General features: G+C 37.9%; 1 protein-coding gene across 1 annotated transcript in view; it reads right to left on the bottom strand.

The window, feature by feature from the left end:
* Positions 1–19173, bottom strand: part of AHRR (aryl hydrocarbon receptor repressor) — a 28683-nt gene that overhangs the window by 4376 nt on the left and 5134 nt on the right. The window contains exons 3-7 of the mRNA XM_010176138.2: positions 7073–7162; positions 5633–5762; positions 4055–4188; positions 2511–2710; positions 481–599 (exon numbers count right to left, since the gene is read on the bottom strand). Of these exons, the coding sequence (XP_010174440.2) occupies positions 481–599; positions 2511–2710; positions 4055–4188; positions 5633–5762; positions 7073–7162 (673 nt within the window). The remainder of the gene's footprint in view (positions 1–480; positions 600–2510; positions 2711–4054; positions 4189–5632; positions 5763–7072; positions 7163–19173) is intronic.

The raw sequence follows: 19173 nt of genomic DNA, 5'->3' as shown, positions 1-19173 counted from the left end.
CATGAGTCAAAGCTGCAAGCAAATCCTGAGTTTCAAAGACAAGGTATTCTAATTTTCCTCTGTTTTCTGATCTTTGGGAAAAACTAGCATTTGTAACACATCTATCCAGTTTTTCTCAGAGAGGGATAGATATGGTAATTTATTATTAAGACTTTCACATACTCTTGTTAAATTCAGTGCTGCCATATTTAGGAAAGCATACTTTGAGTATTCTTATTTACTGTGATTGTTTATATGTCTGTAAACTCAGCATCAAAGTATTTCTGCCCACTCCAAAATAGCAGAGTGATTCAGTACTGTCTTTTCAAGTTGTTAATTTTTTTAATTTTTGGTTTTTGCCTTTTTTTTTTTTACAGAAGGGGTTTTAGAGAGAAGTAAAAAGAGATCATTGGGACCAAAACCTGGAAAATGTAACAGGAGAAAAGAAATGATTCTTTCTCCATAAACTGTATATAATCCAGAAGTACTTAGCAGACACACCTTTGATTTGGTTTTCAGCAACCTGTAACACATTAGTGAAAGTCCCACCTTCATGATGACTGTTTCTTCCATATAATTCTGCTGCTTCACACAGACCTGAATTACCTTTGGAACCGGAGCTGTAGAGGACAGAAAATGTGGAAAATTCCTTGTCAATGAATGACAACACACTAGAATCACAAACTCTGAAAGATGTGATCTTCAAGCTGTTGACCATTAGCAAAGACTTTTGGTTTAAATCTATAGTAACCAATACTAAATAATTATCTGTGTTCCCTGCATCATTTGTTTGGTCAAACTAGTGTATGACTGGAATTCTGCATTCAGTTAAGAGGAATATTTGTGTTTAGGAATATACTGCTCATGGCTTACTATACCTGGAATAATATGTTTCAGCTTAAATTGAGACAAAAGCTGTGTATATTCTGCTCTTCCTATTCAAGGTATATTCATAGAGCCATAGAATCATAGTTTGGTTGGAAAAGACCATTACAATCGTATAGTCCAGCCATAAACCCAGCATTGCCAAGTTCACCACTAAAGCATGTCCCCAAGTACCACATCTACACATCCTTTAAATACCTCCAGGGATGGTGACTCCACCACTTCCCTGGGCAGCCTATTCCAATATTTGACAACCCTTTCAGTGAAGAAGTTTTTCCTAATATCCAACCTAAACCTCCCCTGGCGAGGTACATACATCACACTGACCATGTTAGCATGACTTTGATTTGCTGCAATCACCATATGATTTGAATTAATTTCTTCCAGTATTTAGTTCAAAATGCATATTAGGGCTTGGAAAGGGTGCAAAATCCATAACACTGCTTTACAAATTTTCCCCTTTATTAAGACCATCAGAAAATAATTTAACATATAAATTTGCCTGCCATCCTTGGCCGGCATTCTTCAGGCCTGAACTAAAGGAAACGCTGAATTTAAATGCCTGCTTCATTCCTGTCAAATCCTTGGCCACTGTCCAGTCAGTTAGTAAAACTTAAGTAAAGCACCTCTCTTCTATGAGCAAAATTCTGATCATCAACTAATTTCACCTGGGCCACTGAAAAACTGGCAAATGGAAATGACTCTCCAGCTCTGTTCCAAAAGCCTGCATAGTCCATTATATCAGCCTTCTAGTAATGTAATTATTGTTAAAAGGATGTATGTGCTAGAACCACATTACACATCTGGATAGTAAATCCACACATACACAAACATATTCTAATTAAAAGCCAAATTATGATGCTGTCAGTCACACTGATGAACATTTCGCTTCACAGCAATGGACCTCATTGCTGTAAGGTTATATTTAACCAAATAAGGGAAAACATAATCCTAGCTCCCAAACACCAACTAAGATTCAATCATAGAAAGTAACAAAAATAAGTGTTAGGAAGGAAATTAGTCTGAACACAATCTCTCCTGATTCTCTGTGATTGCTACCGAGTGATCAGCCCCAGGCCATTTAGTGCAATTGTAGACTTTAGTGTACATAAGCCTTCTGTTGTAAGATAAATCTATATACCAAATACATCTCATTTGACTCTATGTGAACATACACACACATGGACATTCAGATTTCTAAAGTTTTCCTTTGTTTGATACCAAAATGCCCATGTCCAAATAATTGTGCTATTAGAAGATACTGGAATTTGAAAACTCTCAGTAAAAATACTTTTTCTTTTCTACTTTTACAACTAGTAGAATGACTTACTGTGTTGGCAACTTCTGGAGGTTAGGAAGATATCTTAACTTTCCAGTTTTTATTTAAAAATACTTCATATGTATTATATAAAAACCATATTCTATTCTATTCTATTCTATTCTATTCTATTCTATTCTATTCTATTCTATTCTATTCTATTCTATTCTATTCTGATATTTGTTATATAATTAAATCCAGATAAATTATTCACTTTTCTAAGAAACAGTTTTAAAATGTAGAGCCTAATTTGTGTTTTTTACATACTTAATAAACATAAAGCCCATAGTATACTTTACTAACTGCTAAAGGATTAATTTGAAAATACTTTGTATTCACTGCTGCTGCATCATCAGCTTTGTGTTTTGCTTTCACAAGCAGGCTTTTCATCTTCATCTCTGTCATGGAAGGGAGCAGAAGTGGTACCACTATGCAGAATAAGGACAGCTGAGGTGGCAATACTGTTCCTGATGTGGACTTCCTCCTTTGTCCAAAAAGAAACTTCAGTTTGCCTTGGAACTGCATTGTCTGTTATATTAAAAAACAATAGAATTATCTTAAGCTTTTAGTGTATAAATATTTAAAATGCTAATACAACCTATGGACCACGTTGTTTAACATCAAAACCAGTTTTGAAACAGGGAGAAAAACTAGGAATTTAATTATCTTCATACAATTTAAACCATGCCATTTCAGAGGCATGGTGAGTGGAGGCACTATCAACAGTAAAATGAGACATTTGAGGCTGGTTTCTGTTTCCTTCTGTCCTGTGTATTTAAAGTAGAAGTTCTGTGTTATGTTCTGCTTGCTGAGACAGGCACCTTATGATGGTGTAAACAGCTATTTGCTCTGTGCCTCACTCTGAAGCTGGAGCTATTATTTTTCCATGCTCTGTTCTCTCCAGTGAGATTGTTCCTGAGTTTTTTCCCCTTGCCCTGTACTTTCTCTGGGAATTATGAGGACTGGCGCAACCCAAGGACTGTGCAGGCAGACACCAAGGGAAAAGATATGCCCAAGACAGCCAGATACAAAGCACATAGCTTGGAAGAAACCATTCATCCCTGCCTCAAATCTCCATATAATCAGAAAGCAGAATCAAGTTAATAATAAGCTGCTGCCTCTCAGTGAAAAAGTTGCCTACCAAGAAATGACCAGAGAAAGATCAGTCCACTTGAGTTGGGCATTTTCCAGAGCGACAAGATTAAAACAGGGATGCAGAAATAACTAACTGGTATGGCTGGTCAGATCCATGGTCTTTCAGCAAATGAGCATCTGAGACAGAAGTTGCACTTCCCCGACTCGTGCTGATCGTCTCATTTTCTTTGCACATGCCATACTTGGTCATAAGAAGAAACAGCATTGGTCTTTACTAAGCAAACATGGAAGTGATTTCTAGAAATGAGCCATTCCTAGTAAGCACATTTAAGGAGGGTGTGAGAGACTTTCTCTTTTGTTTCTTTTGTTTTTTATTGAAGGATGCTTTACAAAAGGAGAAAATGGATTATTATTATTCCTGTTCCTTAAAGCAAATACTTTGTGCTTATATGTTAATCGTTGAAACTCAGGCTTGCCGCTCTTGTGCTAGGCCCAGTAGAAATTGAGGGCAGATGTTGTCCAAAAGATCTTAAAACACAGACGTTTATAGATTCTTTCAATTTCAGTTATTACAATCTTATTTTCTCCCATCACTCTTTAAACATATTAATAAATGTCTTCAGGTGTTTCTTCTTAGTGCCCAGCAAATAAAAAGTTTATCCTGTGCATGGCTTTCCACATCTTTATGTTCAATATTTGTGTTGAAATATTTTTCCTATGAAGTAATTAAAATCTAGTATGTCATGACTACAGTTTTCTAAGTAAAATTATACTTACAAGGAAGCCAGAAGTACTGTCCAACAAGCAGCGAACTCGACAGATGAAACAACGAGTTAAAAAGGAAGAATAATCTGTTGTCATGCTGTCATTCTCTTGTGCTTTAAACAATTTACTGAGAATATATTCTTCTCCTAGGAACAACAGTGGAGGCAATATATATCAGATCACACTAAGATAGAATGAAAATGTTCTGTAGCCAATTGAAGAAGCTGTTAGGGAAATTGCTAAAAATTACTTTATGGAAAGGCAAATATTAAATTGCATCATGTATAGATACATCTGCACATGCTCTACCAAAAGAAAAAAGAAAAACTCTACAATGGGATTCAGGTGAGTTTCTCCAGAAACTTTGACTTTTTTATTTCCTGAGTTTTTGTGATTTTTAATGATGCAAAGCAGGGTAACAGATGTTGCTGATTTTGAGTTCAGATATCACAGAAAATACATTAGAAAAAGGAACAAAAGGAAAAATGCTAATGCAAGAAAAACAAACAAACAAACTAACAGTAGCTGATTAGCTAATGTTCAGCTGTTGTCTCTTTGATTTTTAATGAAGCATTTTCCAGTTTTGGACTACAAGTGCATAGCTTTTGAAATACTTATTTCCCAAAAGACACAGGTATTTATGCAGAAGTATGAACTCAGGAACTGAAATTCTCCACTGTGTATATTAGGGCAAAAATTCCAAATGTTTGTAACTTTTAATAGTTTGAAATATTCATGCAGATTGTTTTGTTTTCTGCATTACTTCCTACAAAATCTTGCAAAGTTCCTCAGATATCTCTGAGACTCTGGCAAAACACAGGAACTGCAAGAAAATTCTGCCAAAGTTTTGTGACCATGTTCCTGAGGACTTCATAAAGGCTGCTGAAAGATTGCTTGGAAGTTTCTCCCCACCCTTCTGGAAACTGTGCTTCCTCAGTTTTCTTCCCCAATTACTTCCTCACCTTCTGGTAAAATGCATACATTTTGCTGGGATCAAGAATTCTTTATAAAGTTTACAATTTCAACCCCATTTTATTTAGTCACGATTTCAGCTTAATGCCTCATGTAGAAGAAACCCTGAGAATATGTATCCACCTGTCATCCTAGGGAAGTTCAGCCCCAGAGGAAAAATGCATTGCTAAAGCTATTTGTTCTTCTGAAAACTCCTATCCGCATAAGCTTGCATGGGAAAACAAACGGCAGAAAGTGATGTGGCTGCTGTACAGAAATGTTTTGCGTGGGGGGTTTTTGCATTAATGAGAGAAATACTAATGTCCTGATCAGGCTGAACAAAAGCTTGGTAGGCTGAACAGTGATGCTGTTCATTCTGCATGGACAAGAATATCAGTAAGTACATGAGTCTGAGAAAAACAAGGGAAACAATCAACTTTCTAACCTCAATATCACACACTGCCTTATAAATGTCAAGGATCGGGAAGAAATGTCATCTCTGGGATGAAGACATTATAAATGGCCACTGTGCAGCTTTCCAGTGAAGACTTGATGTGGAACAGACATGGGCGTAGGTGGAGTGCAATTCTAACTTTATACAGTGGTGCCTACGTTTCCAATCAACATATACAATCCCACCTGTTTCTGTCTGTAGTTGCTGTCCAGACAACATCTGGGGAGGATTCATGGCCCAGTGCAGTTGTCTACAGAAATCCTGGCGATCATCCACGTGAATGTAATCATATATGTTTTGGTGCATTACATCAGTCTGAAACAATTACAACAAGAAATGTTTGATTTGCAAGTGTAGTGGGGCAGACACCTATCTTTAGGTTGATACTTTCCTTAAAATAATTACTGGTGTAAGATACCTTCAGAGCAAAGATTGATTGAGGAAAGTTATTTCAGAGGCCTCTGTTTTCCACATCTTCTTTTTGAATTCATGTGCTAGGATGATTCTTTTTATTCTGAGATCTTTTGTGCATATGCAAAACATGAGTCATAAAGAAGTCCAACTGGCATCTGGTGACTAGTGGTGTCCCCCAGGGACTGATGCTGGGACCAACCCTATCTAATTTCTTGATTAGTGAATGATGGCATTGAGTGCACTTGCAGCAGGTTTGCAGAGGGTATCAACTGGGGAGAGCAGGACAGCTACTCAGACCTTGATGGGCTATAAAAATGCACTGACAGGAACCTCAGAAAGTTCAACCAAGTCAAAGTTCTCTCTAATTTTGGGTACCCTAGGAAAAGAAAGATATCAGCACACCAAAGTGAGACCAGGAGAGAGCTACCAAGACACTTAAGAGGGCTGGAGCACATGACATAACAGGAGAGGAGAGAAGAACAGGACTTGTTCCACCTTAAGAAGAGAAAACTTCAGGAATAACTTAGTGCTGTCTACATCAACCAAATGAGTGGGTGTAGAGAAGATAAAGCCCAACACTTCTCAGAAGAACAAAGTGAGAAGACAAGTAGCAATAGACATAAGTTGCAACATGGGAAACTGGGACTTGACATAAGTGAAAAAATTTACAGTCAAGATGGTTAAATAATGGAACAGGTCTTCCAGAGGGGTCACAGAAACGCAAAACTTGATTAGATGAGTCCTGGATCAATCTGCTCTCAATGGATGTGCTTTGAGCAGGAGGTTGGACTAGATGACCTCCAGAGTTCCTTTCCAACTACACTGTTCTGTTATTCTGTGACTTTACAATATCTTTATTATACACAAGCAACCAGTCTAGAATATCAGCATCTTATACTGAAATTGAAAGGAAATTTTTCGCTAAATCTCATTTTTATAATACATCATGTTTCTGTTAAGAAAAGCTTTACAAAGGGAACATTACAAGGAATTAATCTTCACCTGTCAGGTCACAAAAAAAAAAATTAGTCTGAAATGGCATAGTAGAATAACTCAGTTTCAGTAATAGTGTATGTCTAATCAGCAGTAGAAGGATAAGGTGAAACAACATAAAGTGCTGCATATTATAAAGCTGGTTAGCAGAAGTGACTACAAGAAAGTCGTTACAATGACAGTGACTAAGTATTCTAAATATTTGTTAATATATTTACCTGATGAAATCCTAGATAGTCCACAATCGTTGATGATGCATAAAATATCATTCCATCTGCACTCACCACCAACGCAAAACCGTTCAGTGACTAAAGAAGGGAAAATAAAATAATGTAAAAGATAATCAGAAAGTGAAAAGTAAAATGGGTACAACATGTAATAATTTTAAGAATATTCTAGATATGAAAAAATCACTTTGCAAAAAAGTTGGACAGCAAATTTTTCCAGAAAGTTCTTTTTTTCCTAACATGAAAAACTGAGTAACAACCTGGAAAATGCTTTTTTCCTTTTTTATAAAACTTAGGATAGCTAATTAGAGTGTAACTAACATATTACATTACTAGTTTATTATCTACTTTAAACTGCATTTTGTCATTAATTCATATAATTAAATGTTTAATAGCAAGGGTCAACTACTTTTTTTTTCTTCTAATTTAAAACATCACATTCCATAATTGCTTTGAATTTATATACAGATACAATTAGATAATACAATAACCTCCAAAAAAAAAAATTAATACATGTGCTCTTGTTCCTATGACGTTAAAACTGGACGTGCATTTTAAAGTACAGCTATTTTCTTAAGCTTCTAGAAAAATACATACATAGTATAATTGCATAAATGCAATGAATATAAAAAGCAGGCAATAAATACTTGACTGATGTAGATCAATGTTCAGCCTAGAAAAATGTTAAATTAATTCTCGTGGACTCAATGAAGCAAAGAAAGGAACAAGAGAAATATAAAAATAAAAGTATGAATTAAATTAAATACATGACGTAAACATTAAGATCCATCATGTTGCATGCAGACTGACTAATTTTGCTTCTCTTCCCTTAATAAAGATTCAGTAACATATCTTCACTCCAGCAGACTTGCACGCCAAGGTAGTTTCGATGATCTTTTCATGTGATGGTTTTGACATCTTTTGGGATTACAATTCAAATAGCTGCTGATGAAATACTGCTGTATTATTATTATCCTTGCCTCACCTTTCTCTTAGTTACAATTGTAGTGATGTTCCTATTAATCCTGAAGCACAATAAGGGCAGATTTTCAATTGCTCAGTAACCAGATACACTGACATATTTTTGTGAGCTTGGTTCTCTTTTCGATTCCTAAATAAGGACCAGATTTCCAAGACTGCTCGAAGCCTGTTCCCACTGTGACAATGATGGGCAGAATTTCAAGAGTTCAGTGCACAATAGACCGACCTCCTCAGAAGATTTGGCCCTAATCATAAATGTGGAACACCTTTGGAAACATGGCCCTGTGGGACCATACATGGCCAGGAATTCTATGCCTAGAAGAACCTGTGAAATGGTGACTGAAGAAATCTAGTGGGAAGGCTGCAATGGCTCACCTACATTTGGAAAGAGCTGTATCAGCAACTGATTCAATGAAGTCAATGCTAACCATGAGTCATGGTTAAGAATAGTCAAGGGCAAACCATGTTCAGCTCCAGGTCAGCTCCATAGATAACAGATCCTTTCCAGAATAAGTGTAATCTCTGCCTAGTTGAGTTTGTGTAGAACACTAGCTACTCCTGTTGACTCTTCAAGCACAAGGCATTGCTGGACTGGTGCTATTTTCTGCTCTAAATAATGCCCAAATTTGTCCCAGCACCTCACCAACCAGAAGACAATGTTTCAAGCTTTACATCTGGGCCTTTCACTGTGCTGATAGGAGCCTCCATAGATGGTATCTGTCATACCCATTTCCAATGTCAAGTGGAGACGACAAAGCATTTTTGTCATCTTGTCTCTTTGGACTCATCTTCACAGCAATGAAACCATCAGTAATGTGATGTTAGGAATTTTTTTACATTTTTAACATCTGGCAGGCCTTATAATTTGAACAGACCGAAAACTTCCACAAAGATAACCATAGGATATTTAAGGGAGCTCCTTCGGGAGGATGTCTATGGCTGTTACTGTGTATGTTCCAAAAGACCTCCAGTCCAGCAGGTAGAAATTAAGAATATTAAAGAAATGTTCTTAACCTGTGCAAATTGATGCACCAAGCCCTATCTGGGAATACTTAGAAAATTAACACAAGATCTGAATACGATCAAAGAATCTCACACGGTATCATGCTGAACATCCTTAAAATGTGCCTTCTGTTGTCCTGCAGACAAGCTGGAGTTTTTCAGCCCCAGTAGGAAGTAGATGGGGGAGCACCTGCCTTTGCCAGAGATTGTTTTTATGAATCAAGAAATAAATACTCGTATGTGAAAATTCATATTCTTTATCCAACATATGGGTACATACACTTTAGGCCCAGACACATACCCTAAGAAATCAGTCTCCACCTTTAAGATGTAAAAGTTGGTCCCTCACAGTGGAAGGCAGGCAGCTTCTTCTTTACAAAAAGTGTTCTTTCACCGATCCAGAGTTGGGCTGGACCAGGTGCAACAGTTTGTAAAAATAGGAAGGGGAAGTGGAACCATATTTATTTCTAAGGGTTCAGATCAGTGGACTGGCAACTACGTCTGTGAGGTTGGAGGAGGTATTAAGGAAAGGTTTGAGAGAGCAAGAGGAAAGAAATGGAGAAGTTCAAGGAGCCATGTCTTTAAGTTAAGGCAGAAATGAGTATGGATTTGAGGGAGGTATATAAATGAAGAGAATTACAAACTTCCCCTGCTTTGTTTTTGTTTTGTTCTCAAAATGCTGATGTTCTTTTCTGAGTTAAGATCTCTTAACTATGCATTGTCGGGTTTTCGTGACCCTAAACGCAGACATCAGATACTCTCCCCTTGCAGACAGGAAAAGCAAAACCCTTTTTGGTGCAACAACAACTTTTATGGAGCCACATGAAGCTATTGAGGATTAACACAAATTCCATGTGTCTAAACCTCATTTTAGCTGGGAAACCTGCTGCTTCAACCACACTAAGAAGAGACGAGCTGGACACGGAGTAAAACTTCATAACCAGTGAGTCTTACCCATGACTAAAAATTTTTCTGTTTTCCCAGTATTACCCTAAAGTGCAGTTCAGTGTAAAACCTGACATCTGTAGCACAGAGAGCTCTGAATAGAATCAGAGTTGGGCTGAGATTTATACCTTTTTTACCTACCTACTATAGCTGGGGAAAAAGAGGAGGATGTTTGCTAGCACAGGGCTAGTACCCCAGAACTGGGTAGTAGTGATTGCAAACTCGTAGAAAAAGATCTCTTATGATCTCTCAGATAAATCTGTCAGGTATCGTATACAACTCCATACTCCAGCCCTTTAGAGTAACACTGCATAGAGATTTTCCATTATTCTCGCCAGAATCCTAGTGATTTGTTAGACTGAGTGGAAGACAGAGACAGCTTCAGTCCGTGAGAACGAACAAAAACTATTCCCAGCTTTTTTGTTCTAAGTTAGCGGGTCTCACATTAAAGAGGACAACAAAGTATATGGCTCCACTTATGATTTTAAACATTCTCAGTTACTGCAATAAAATTATCAGAGATAGCTTTTTCTCATTCCCAGTGAACAGGAGGATGCACTGGTGTGCTGTGTCAGAACCACAGCAGACATGTGCCTGGATCATCGATAACCTGTGGGGAGGAAAAGGGAAAGGGGACATGGACCAGCCTCATACCCCTGCAGTTTGCACAATCTAATGTAAGTACGTGTCTGCCCAAAACACAGAGGGGACACCAGAGAGAAATAAAGGCAGCTCTCCTCATTTCATTTTATCCCTTTCAGTAGAAATAATGGAAAGCCTAAAATAGGGCTCTTGGATTTAGAGAAGGAAATAACTAAACGCCATGGCTCAATGTCGATGCTATTTGCTTTGTGTGCAACTGGTATGTTTTAATCAACAAAGTCCACTTGCATCCTATAATAATTTCTATCAATTTGCATATACTTATACAAGTACACAGGGACACAGTCACACATGGAAACACACACAGATATTAGTATGAACATGAAAACTTCTGCAACAAAAAGCAACTAACTTCCAATCTGCAAAAAATACATGGTTGTAAACTGCCATTTGGTAAACCATATGGATTCAATGACAGATGGAATTTCTAATTCAGAATAATAGCTGAAACATGTGAGACAGACTTAAGTATGTATTGTGAACATTTGTTTGTTTGTATTTGGCTTCTTAAAAACACTTACATGAGTTTTCTACATTGTACTTAAAAATGAAATTGTGGGATTTTTTTTCCAAATGGAGTTTAAAAAAAAAAGAGCTTGGCACCAGACAGGGGCTTGTGTTCTTTTGAAAAAACATGTACATCCAATTATGTACTCACGAAAAGCTGCACCTGCTACTGAAACAAAAAACAATTAATCTGTCAGTTCAAAGAAAGTATGACATTATTTTGGTGCCTGCAGTAGCTGTGAGATTAAAGTTATCAGTTCCTTCCATTAAGACGTTTTTGAAACATTATTAGTCAAGAAGTTCTCTTTGGGAATGAAGGCAAATATTTTGAGGAAGATAGGACTTCCTTTGGCAAGATCCTTTATATATCCTGATATTTTTTTCTGGTCCCATAGCAGAAAATCAGCCAGCAAATACTTCAAAGATATTTTGGTCAAGGTCATGGCATAGTAAAAATAAGGAGGGGGGGTGGGAGTGGGAGAGAGAAAGAACAAGTTCCAAGCCACATTTCTCTTATTACTCTTCCTTGAAATAAAGGAAAATTCACTAGCATTAGGTCTCCAGAGACCTTGTTACTATGGTTACTAAAGTACAACAGTCAAGGCCTGCAGCCGTGCCTTGCTTTGAACAGATTTTCGAGTCACGCAACTTGGGTACTAAATTTCCAGGGTCAGTTGGCTCACAGTTTATCTGGAACAGTTTCATTTAATAGTGGTTCACTGGGTTTTTGCATCCTATGTGGGATGGGGCCATTTTCTGATGATGTAAATAAGTAGCTATTTAAAAACTCTGGAAATGATATGCTTGTTCTTGTCTTATGAATATTAGGAGGAAAATGCAGACAGTTAATGTGTCTTCTGTCTTTAAGCATATTGTTTAGTGAACCAGTATTTCTTTCCACTGGTGTCTTTAGGACTCATAATTGCCTTTCTCAAAAATCCCTCTGGAATCCCTGAGGTTCTCTTTATAAACCGACAAAAAAAAAAAAAGTTTAAACTCTTACAAAACCCTGAAATAAAACTCTGCATAAAAGACTATTCAGAAATACCGTATCTGGTGACATCAGAATATGGCCTTTGCTCAACAAGTACAGTATCTCTTAGCCCTCCGGACTCTTATGTATTTCTCTGGTATCTACAAAGCAACTTCAAAAGAAATATTTCTGTGAGTAAGCACTATTTCGTGCAAAGAGGGGAGTGGCAGAATTGTTTTTAGCATTCAGTTTTGATCAAAGGCTTGTGTGTACTGCTTAGTTTTCAGGCAAAAGAAAGAAAACAGAAGATGAATTTCCATCATTTGAGCCAGAGGAAGAAGTAAATCTTACAGGCTGAAGCCTACAGCCATGAGTTTATATGGGAAGTCTTTCTGAGGAAAAGTGTTCAATCTAGTTGGTTGGTTTTCATAGACAGCAGAAATGTTTCTTTTCAAATACAAAGAAATACATACATACGATCATTACGCCCCTTTCACTCTTGTCTTCACAGATAAAACAAAATTCACATTCTTGCCTATCTCCCTGAGCCTGGATATTGCTTCAGGCTCCTTAAAGACAGTATGGAAATTCAACATCCAGTGCAGTGCTACCCAGCGCAGAGCCCAACAAAATTTTCAGATTCTTCACACTGCCAGAAGAATCTGAGCCCTGGCCCTCCCATTTACTGTCAGAGGGAACAGCTGTGTCATCTGAAAGGCACAATGATTGTGAACCATGCAGCTGGTGAAATTTCCATTTTTCAGTATCCCACCACTTCTACCAAGGAATTACGGCAACTTCAGAAATAGTTGTTTATTTATGTGTCTTCAGTCTAACAAGGAAGCTGGAATGCTGTGGCTCATCAAGAGGCAGAAGAAAAAGTTGGTCTCCTGGAAATCAGTTAGGAAAATATAAGTCATTTGGCTCTGGTAATTGTGAGATATAAACTTTCAAGAAAACACAGTAGTTCCCTGGAGGGTGAGATTGTAATGTGTGCACACAAGTAAACTCATTTTAAACCATGGCTATGTTGGGGTTTATATGTTTAATATGTAGTAAGTATTGAAAACAACCAAGAACAACTTTGCTTTTAAAGTTGCTTTGATTTCATGATGCAAAATTGTAAATGTAGTTTTTCTTCCCTTATACCTTCCTTCCAAGCTAAGCTTTTGTAACAAAGCTTGCTCATGTTTCACGTCCTTGGAGTAGGGCCTCTCTTCTTTACTCTGGGCATGAACCACTGGCCTCGATGAATGAACCCAGCGTCTCAAAAACAACCACTCTGCCCAAGATGGTACTGAGAAAGAAGAGCTGAAGCATCATTTGACTTTGTATGTGCAGAAAGTTGATGTGGTACACTCTAGAAAGAGATACATCCCAATTGCATCCCATTGTTTTCACAAGTACTGAACGCTGGAAATGAGAATTACAGACCGTGCCTCCAGAGTGGAGCAGTATTAGCGACTAATAGCTAAAAGACAGGTTAGGGAAGGTTTTGTCGCTGCAAAAGTGAATTCATGGGTGGCACCAAGCACCTCAGTACAAATTTGTTTTATGGCATGTTCGTTCAGAATAAGTCATTAACACTAACAATGCTTGCTACTGATGGCAAGGTTTGGTGGATTTTTCATGTCTAATGGTAAAAAATCCATGATACTTTTCTTTGCATTACCAATTAGGATTTCATATGGGAAGTGAGTATATTAATACTATCTGAGATTAATGGACATTATATAAGTACTGGAGACTATTTATAGTAATCTAAAGAAGAAGAATATTCAAAACATTAATTCTAAAATTGTCATAAAAAACACATTTTATTTATTAATACATAGATATATGTATCATGATTACTGGATATGCTAGTAAGTACTTGAATGAGTAATGTGTCATTTACCTTAGCAATTACCATGAAAGAACACTAAAAGTATGACATAATCTTGTATATCTTTTCCTTTAGCCTCCGCATTAATCATGATGTTGAATTTAACATTGTGCTCTACCAGTAATGGAACCCTACTGTCAGTGCTCTTTCACAAATACTATGCCCTGGACTACACTTAGAAATAGAAACTGTCTTTATATTGATTTATGCAGTTTCTCATTTCACTTCCTCAAAAGCAGATGTTGTATTCACAGATGGAAGCAAAGCTGGGGCAATATGGTATCTTCAATGCAAGTTCAGCCCTTCATTCTTTTGGAGTTCTGCAGCTGCTCTGGGCTTTTCAGTCTTCTCTTCAGCAATTTCAATATAAAAAATGCAAGCCTGATTAATTCCATTTGAGAAGACTCAAAATGAAGCATTAATTGCTCACTACTCTGCACTTGTAATAACAAATTTTGTTAGGTAGCTCTTGCAATAACAAATGTAGTAAGATTACCCATTATCTTCCACAGAAATAACTTACTGAAAAGAATCTTGAGTAATATTTATCCAACATGTTGGACAATTAGACATATGTAAGTACTAAATGTCTGGATTTTTTTTCAGTGTTATTTACATCAAGTCCTGAAAAGAAGAAGCCGTCATAATATTCCATCCATAGCTGACTTTTATTTCTACTTGCAAACTGTTAATGAGCATGAATGGCAGACATCTCTTGCTGTAAGGAATCAAAACCTGAAGGACACAATGTTGCAGCCTATATACTGTAAACAGAATGTGATGTCCTAATTTCAGAACACTATTTTTCTGTGTATTTTGCACTATATATGTATGTGACGCAGTGCTCACATACATATATTGAACCTACTGATTGGCAAGAATCATTGCCAAGGGTTAGCTCTGAAGTCAGTGAGAGAAAAAAACCTAACCAAGCTGAAATGGGAGAATATGTTTTGTTGGGGAGGAAGTCACGTGGCCTCTGGACCGTCTCCAGAGGCACCGAAATAGCCTGAGCAGAAACAGAGGAAGCGGCTGTGAAAAGTGAGCTCGGGTGGAGCTGGCTATGATGAACAGTCTGGAGACATCAACAGCGATCTTAAATTGGGATCCACATCTGGTCTGTGCCCAAAGCTGATTGATTCTTTACCTTAATGCTGCTGATGGACAGCTTCTCCATTCACTGGTACAACTAAAATTTCTCAGCTAGGCCTCCACAACAGCAGGTTTGCCTCTGCCCCAACAAATGGAAGCCAACTTTTCTGATGCCAGTGCAAATCAGAGAGGATGCTAACTCTCTCTCCTTGCTGCACACCTGCGCTAGCAGCTGGCTTCCCCTTCTCACATTAAATGTAAGCTTCTTGTCCTGATTTTCTGATCTGCTTACAGCTTGCCCCTCCTTCAATTATCTTCTCTCATTTCAAGTTGGAAAAGCTAAGTACTAGCTCCCATCAGTCCAACATGTTACCCTCACCCATATGCAAGACTAGAAAACAAGCACTTAATGGTGTTTTCCCATTTTGCTAAAGGGCTCCACACAGGCGTCTGCAGGGTTACCTGATTTTTCTCCCTTAAATCCTTCCTTAAAACTCTCGCAAAAGTCCTGGCAAAGGTCAAGCTGCCCATACACTCTCAGTACTGGCAATTGTGGTTACCATTGCCATGTGTTCTGTTGCCCATCAAAATGCATCTTTCATCACTTGTCTCATATTTAGGCTGATGGTTACAGTCCTAACAGTAGCACTAAGCACTGGAGTAGAGAGCAAATGGTATTTAGAGATCACAGGCTTTTCTGTCCAGATTTGTTTGAGAAGAAAAAAAAAAAAAAGAAGAAGAAGAAGAAGAAGAAGAAGAAGAAGAAGAAGAAGAAGAAGAAGAAGAAGAAGAAGAAGAAGAAAGGAATAAGCGAGAACATTAGTTATTTGTTTAAAGGGCAACAGAAAGGATATTTTTTGCACAAAGTTGTGGCCATGCCAAATTTCAAGTCTGGATTTTTAGAAATATGCCTATTTGCAAAGTTAAAAAAAAAGCGACCAGGGCCTCTGAAATGTTCCTTTGTATTTTGCCTGCGTCTGGCAAGAAAAAAGTGAATGTACGCATGTGATAAAATGGCAAGTTACTCCTGACCCCATTTATGGCTCTTTTTTTCTTGGATAAATTATCTGTAAGTCATCCCAAGTGACTAATGTCAGCTTAAATCATATCATCTGAATTACTGGGAGAAGGTTCATGTTTGAAAACAAAGGAAAGCAAAAGGGTTGTTTGGGTAACTTTTAAAAGTTACATTAACTGAAAAGAGAAAATGCACTGAGATGAGCTTTTTATGACAACTTCCTATTTTGATGGCCCTATTTTAAATCAGATTACAAGGTGAAGCACTATATCATCATCTACAGGACTTACTTTAGAAAGACTGTTCTAAGAGACTCAGCACTGTTGGAAGCTGAAAAGGAATTCAAGACCAGAATAAATCTGAAAGTCTCTCTCTGCCAGCCTTTGATTTCTGAAGTCTGTGCCTTGGTCATAGCCCCGTATAACAACCATGCACTTTTGTCTGATTCCCAATTTTCCTTTTCAAGTTTAAATTAAAAAATAACAGGAAGAGTAAAATCTCTTGCTCTCGGACTGAAATTCAAACTAGAGTACCTTTTTCAAGAGCACAGTTTTATCAAGTACTGATTACATAAATCAGTTTGGAAGGAGGAAGTGGAATTAGACTAACAAGTTTAAAAAAATTACAGGAAACCAAGTGGGAAAAGGGTTTCCTATGTTATTTCCTTATGCAGAGTGAAGAACAGCACCAATAGGATGTTTTCTAATGTATCATTTTCCAACTCCCTTGGAATGAAACTTGAACTCTAGTTAAAGCTGTTAGTAGAGGCCACCTGGAAATACCTTGCAGTGCTAAAATGTGCACATACACCTCTCTGTTCAAAGTAACTCCCAGAAAGCTTATTATTTACAGCCATTTTTAAGGTAATGACATAATGTTAAATAATATGCTTCAAGTCTGCATTGTATCAAATCCTGAATCATTTACTTAGGTAAGTCCAATTTTCATTGTTTTTTATTAAGAAGACTTGTTCTCTATTTGATATTAAAGCTAATTCAAGCTGCGCTTGCAGCCCAGAAGGCCAATAAACGTATCCTGGGCTGCATCAAGAGAAGTGTGGCCAGCAGGTCGAGGGAGGTGATTCTGCCCCTCTACTCCGCTCTTATAAGGCCCCTCCTGGAATACTGCGTCCAGTTCTGGAGCCCCCATCACAAGAGAGACCTGGAGCAGCTAGAACAAGTCCAGAGAAGGGCCACCAGGATGATCCGAGGGCTGGAGCACCTCTCCTATGAGGACAGGCTGAGAGAGTTGGGGCTGTTCAGCCTGGAGAAGAGAAGGCTCCGGGGAGATCTTATAGCAGCCTTCCAATACCTGAAGGGACCCTACAAGAAAGCTGGGGAAGGACTTTTCATAAGGGCAACTAATGACAAAACAAGGGGAAATGGGTTTAAACGGAAAGAGGGGAGGTTTAGATTAGATATTAGGAAGAAGTTCTTCACTGTGAGGGTGGTGAGACACTGGAACAGGTTGCCCAAGGAAGTTGTGGATGCCCCCTTCCTGGAAGTGTTGAAGGCCAGGCTGGATGAGGCTTTGAGCAACCTGGTCTAGTGGAAGGTGTCCCTGCTGATGGCAGGGGGTTTGGAACTAGATGATCTTTAAGGTCCCTTCCAATCCTAACCATTCTATAATTAAAAAAAAAGCCTTACTGACTTCAGTGGAAACTTCCTAGTTTTAGCAAGAGCTAAAATTTCCTATTCACAATAGTGCCCAAGTCTGTGATATGGATTTAAGAAATAGTATATAAAGGACTTGTCTGTGTCATAAAGTGCCTATACCGGATTATGCTATCGCTTTGCACCAACACTTAATTCCAAGCCCAAATGCTGCTGGTTCAGTAGCTGGATACCTGAATTGCCTCACTAGTCATGTTACTTACAACTCATATCAGCAAAATTCATCTGCTAAATAGTAGAACAAAAGCATGCCTACAAAACACAGAAGCTCAGTTTGAAAAATCCAACTTTAGATTATTAAGCAGTTAATGTAATGAAGCTAAGATTATTGATATCAGTGGAAAATTATAAGGGTCATACCACCAAAACCAGCTTTCACTGGTTTTCTCCACTTCTGAAGACAGACATGATTTTGAAATTTTGTTTTGTTGGGTTTTTTAAAATAAAAGACCATGTGTCTGTGATTTTAAGATATTTTTAAGATAGGCATCAGACAGTCTTTGTTTAAAAATTTCAATAAGTAAGTTGTAATTGTAGTACTGTTTAGTAAGGGTGGAGAATGAGATCTTTGATATTAATATGCAAATTGTCAATAATTTTCTTTTTCTGCCACTGTTGAAAACTAAGAGGTCTGTCCTGTGTTTGGCCAGAAGTCTCTCACATGCACGAGGAGATTTCAAAGCATTCAGCAGCCTGCTGCTAAGCATATACACCAAGTGCTTGAGTCTCCTCGGCAGTCTGCTGATGTGCTCAAATGAATATAGATTGGTGTAGATTCTCTGGAAGGGTGAGGTGGGCTGCAGAACCAGGGAGGTGCACATGTTCCTACTGAAAGAGCAGGTGATTTTGGCATCAGAGCAATGCCATGGAGGCTTTCATAAGAGAGCCTCTTGTCACTCTGAACTATGTACAGAAAAATAGGCTACAGGTATTTTTCTCTTCAGCATGCAGACATGTTAAGCATGCAGCCACCCTTCTAGGTTGTAATTCAAATTATACCTGAAAGGTGTAACTGTACCTTGTGTTTCTTGCTCCCATGCATGGGTTTTATAGTGCAATAGCAATCAAATACAATACCTTGTTATTCAGCCATATGTCATTGTTTGTTTTAGACAGGAAAAAGGTAACTTGGGCATGCATAGCTAACTAGCTCTGCTCAGGAAGAGTAAATGTACAGTGTCACTGACTGAGAAATACCAGGATGGTACAGTAACTGACATCTTCAGTGAGGCTATAAAGAAAAAAAATGAAACAAACCCACAGAAATGTGATTCTTGTGCCCTGAAGCCTGAAGAGTAGAGGACTCATGTAGAAATCTGTCTGTGAACTGGGCTAAAGAGTGGTTTGGAACAT

The sequence above is a fragment of the Antrostomus carolinensis genome, unplaced genomic scaffold, assembly GCF_000700745.2.
Source record: "Antrostomus carolinensis isolate BGI_N321 unplaced genomic scaffold, ASM70074v2 scaffold42240, whole genome shotgun sequence".
NCBI classification, from domain to species: Eukaryota; Metazoa; Chordata; class Aves; order Caprimulgiformes; family Caprimulgidae; genus Antrostomus; species Antrostomus carolinensis.
The sequence above is the reverse complement of the archived record's forward strand: the minus strand, read 5'-3'. Positions and strand labels throughout refer to the sequence as shown.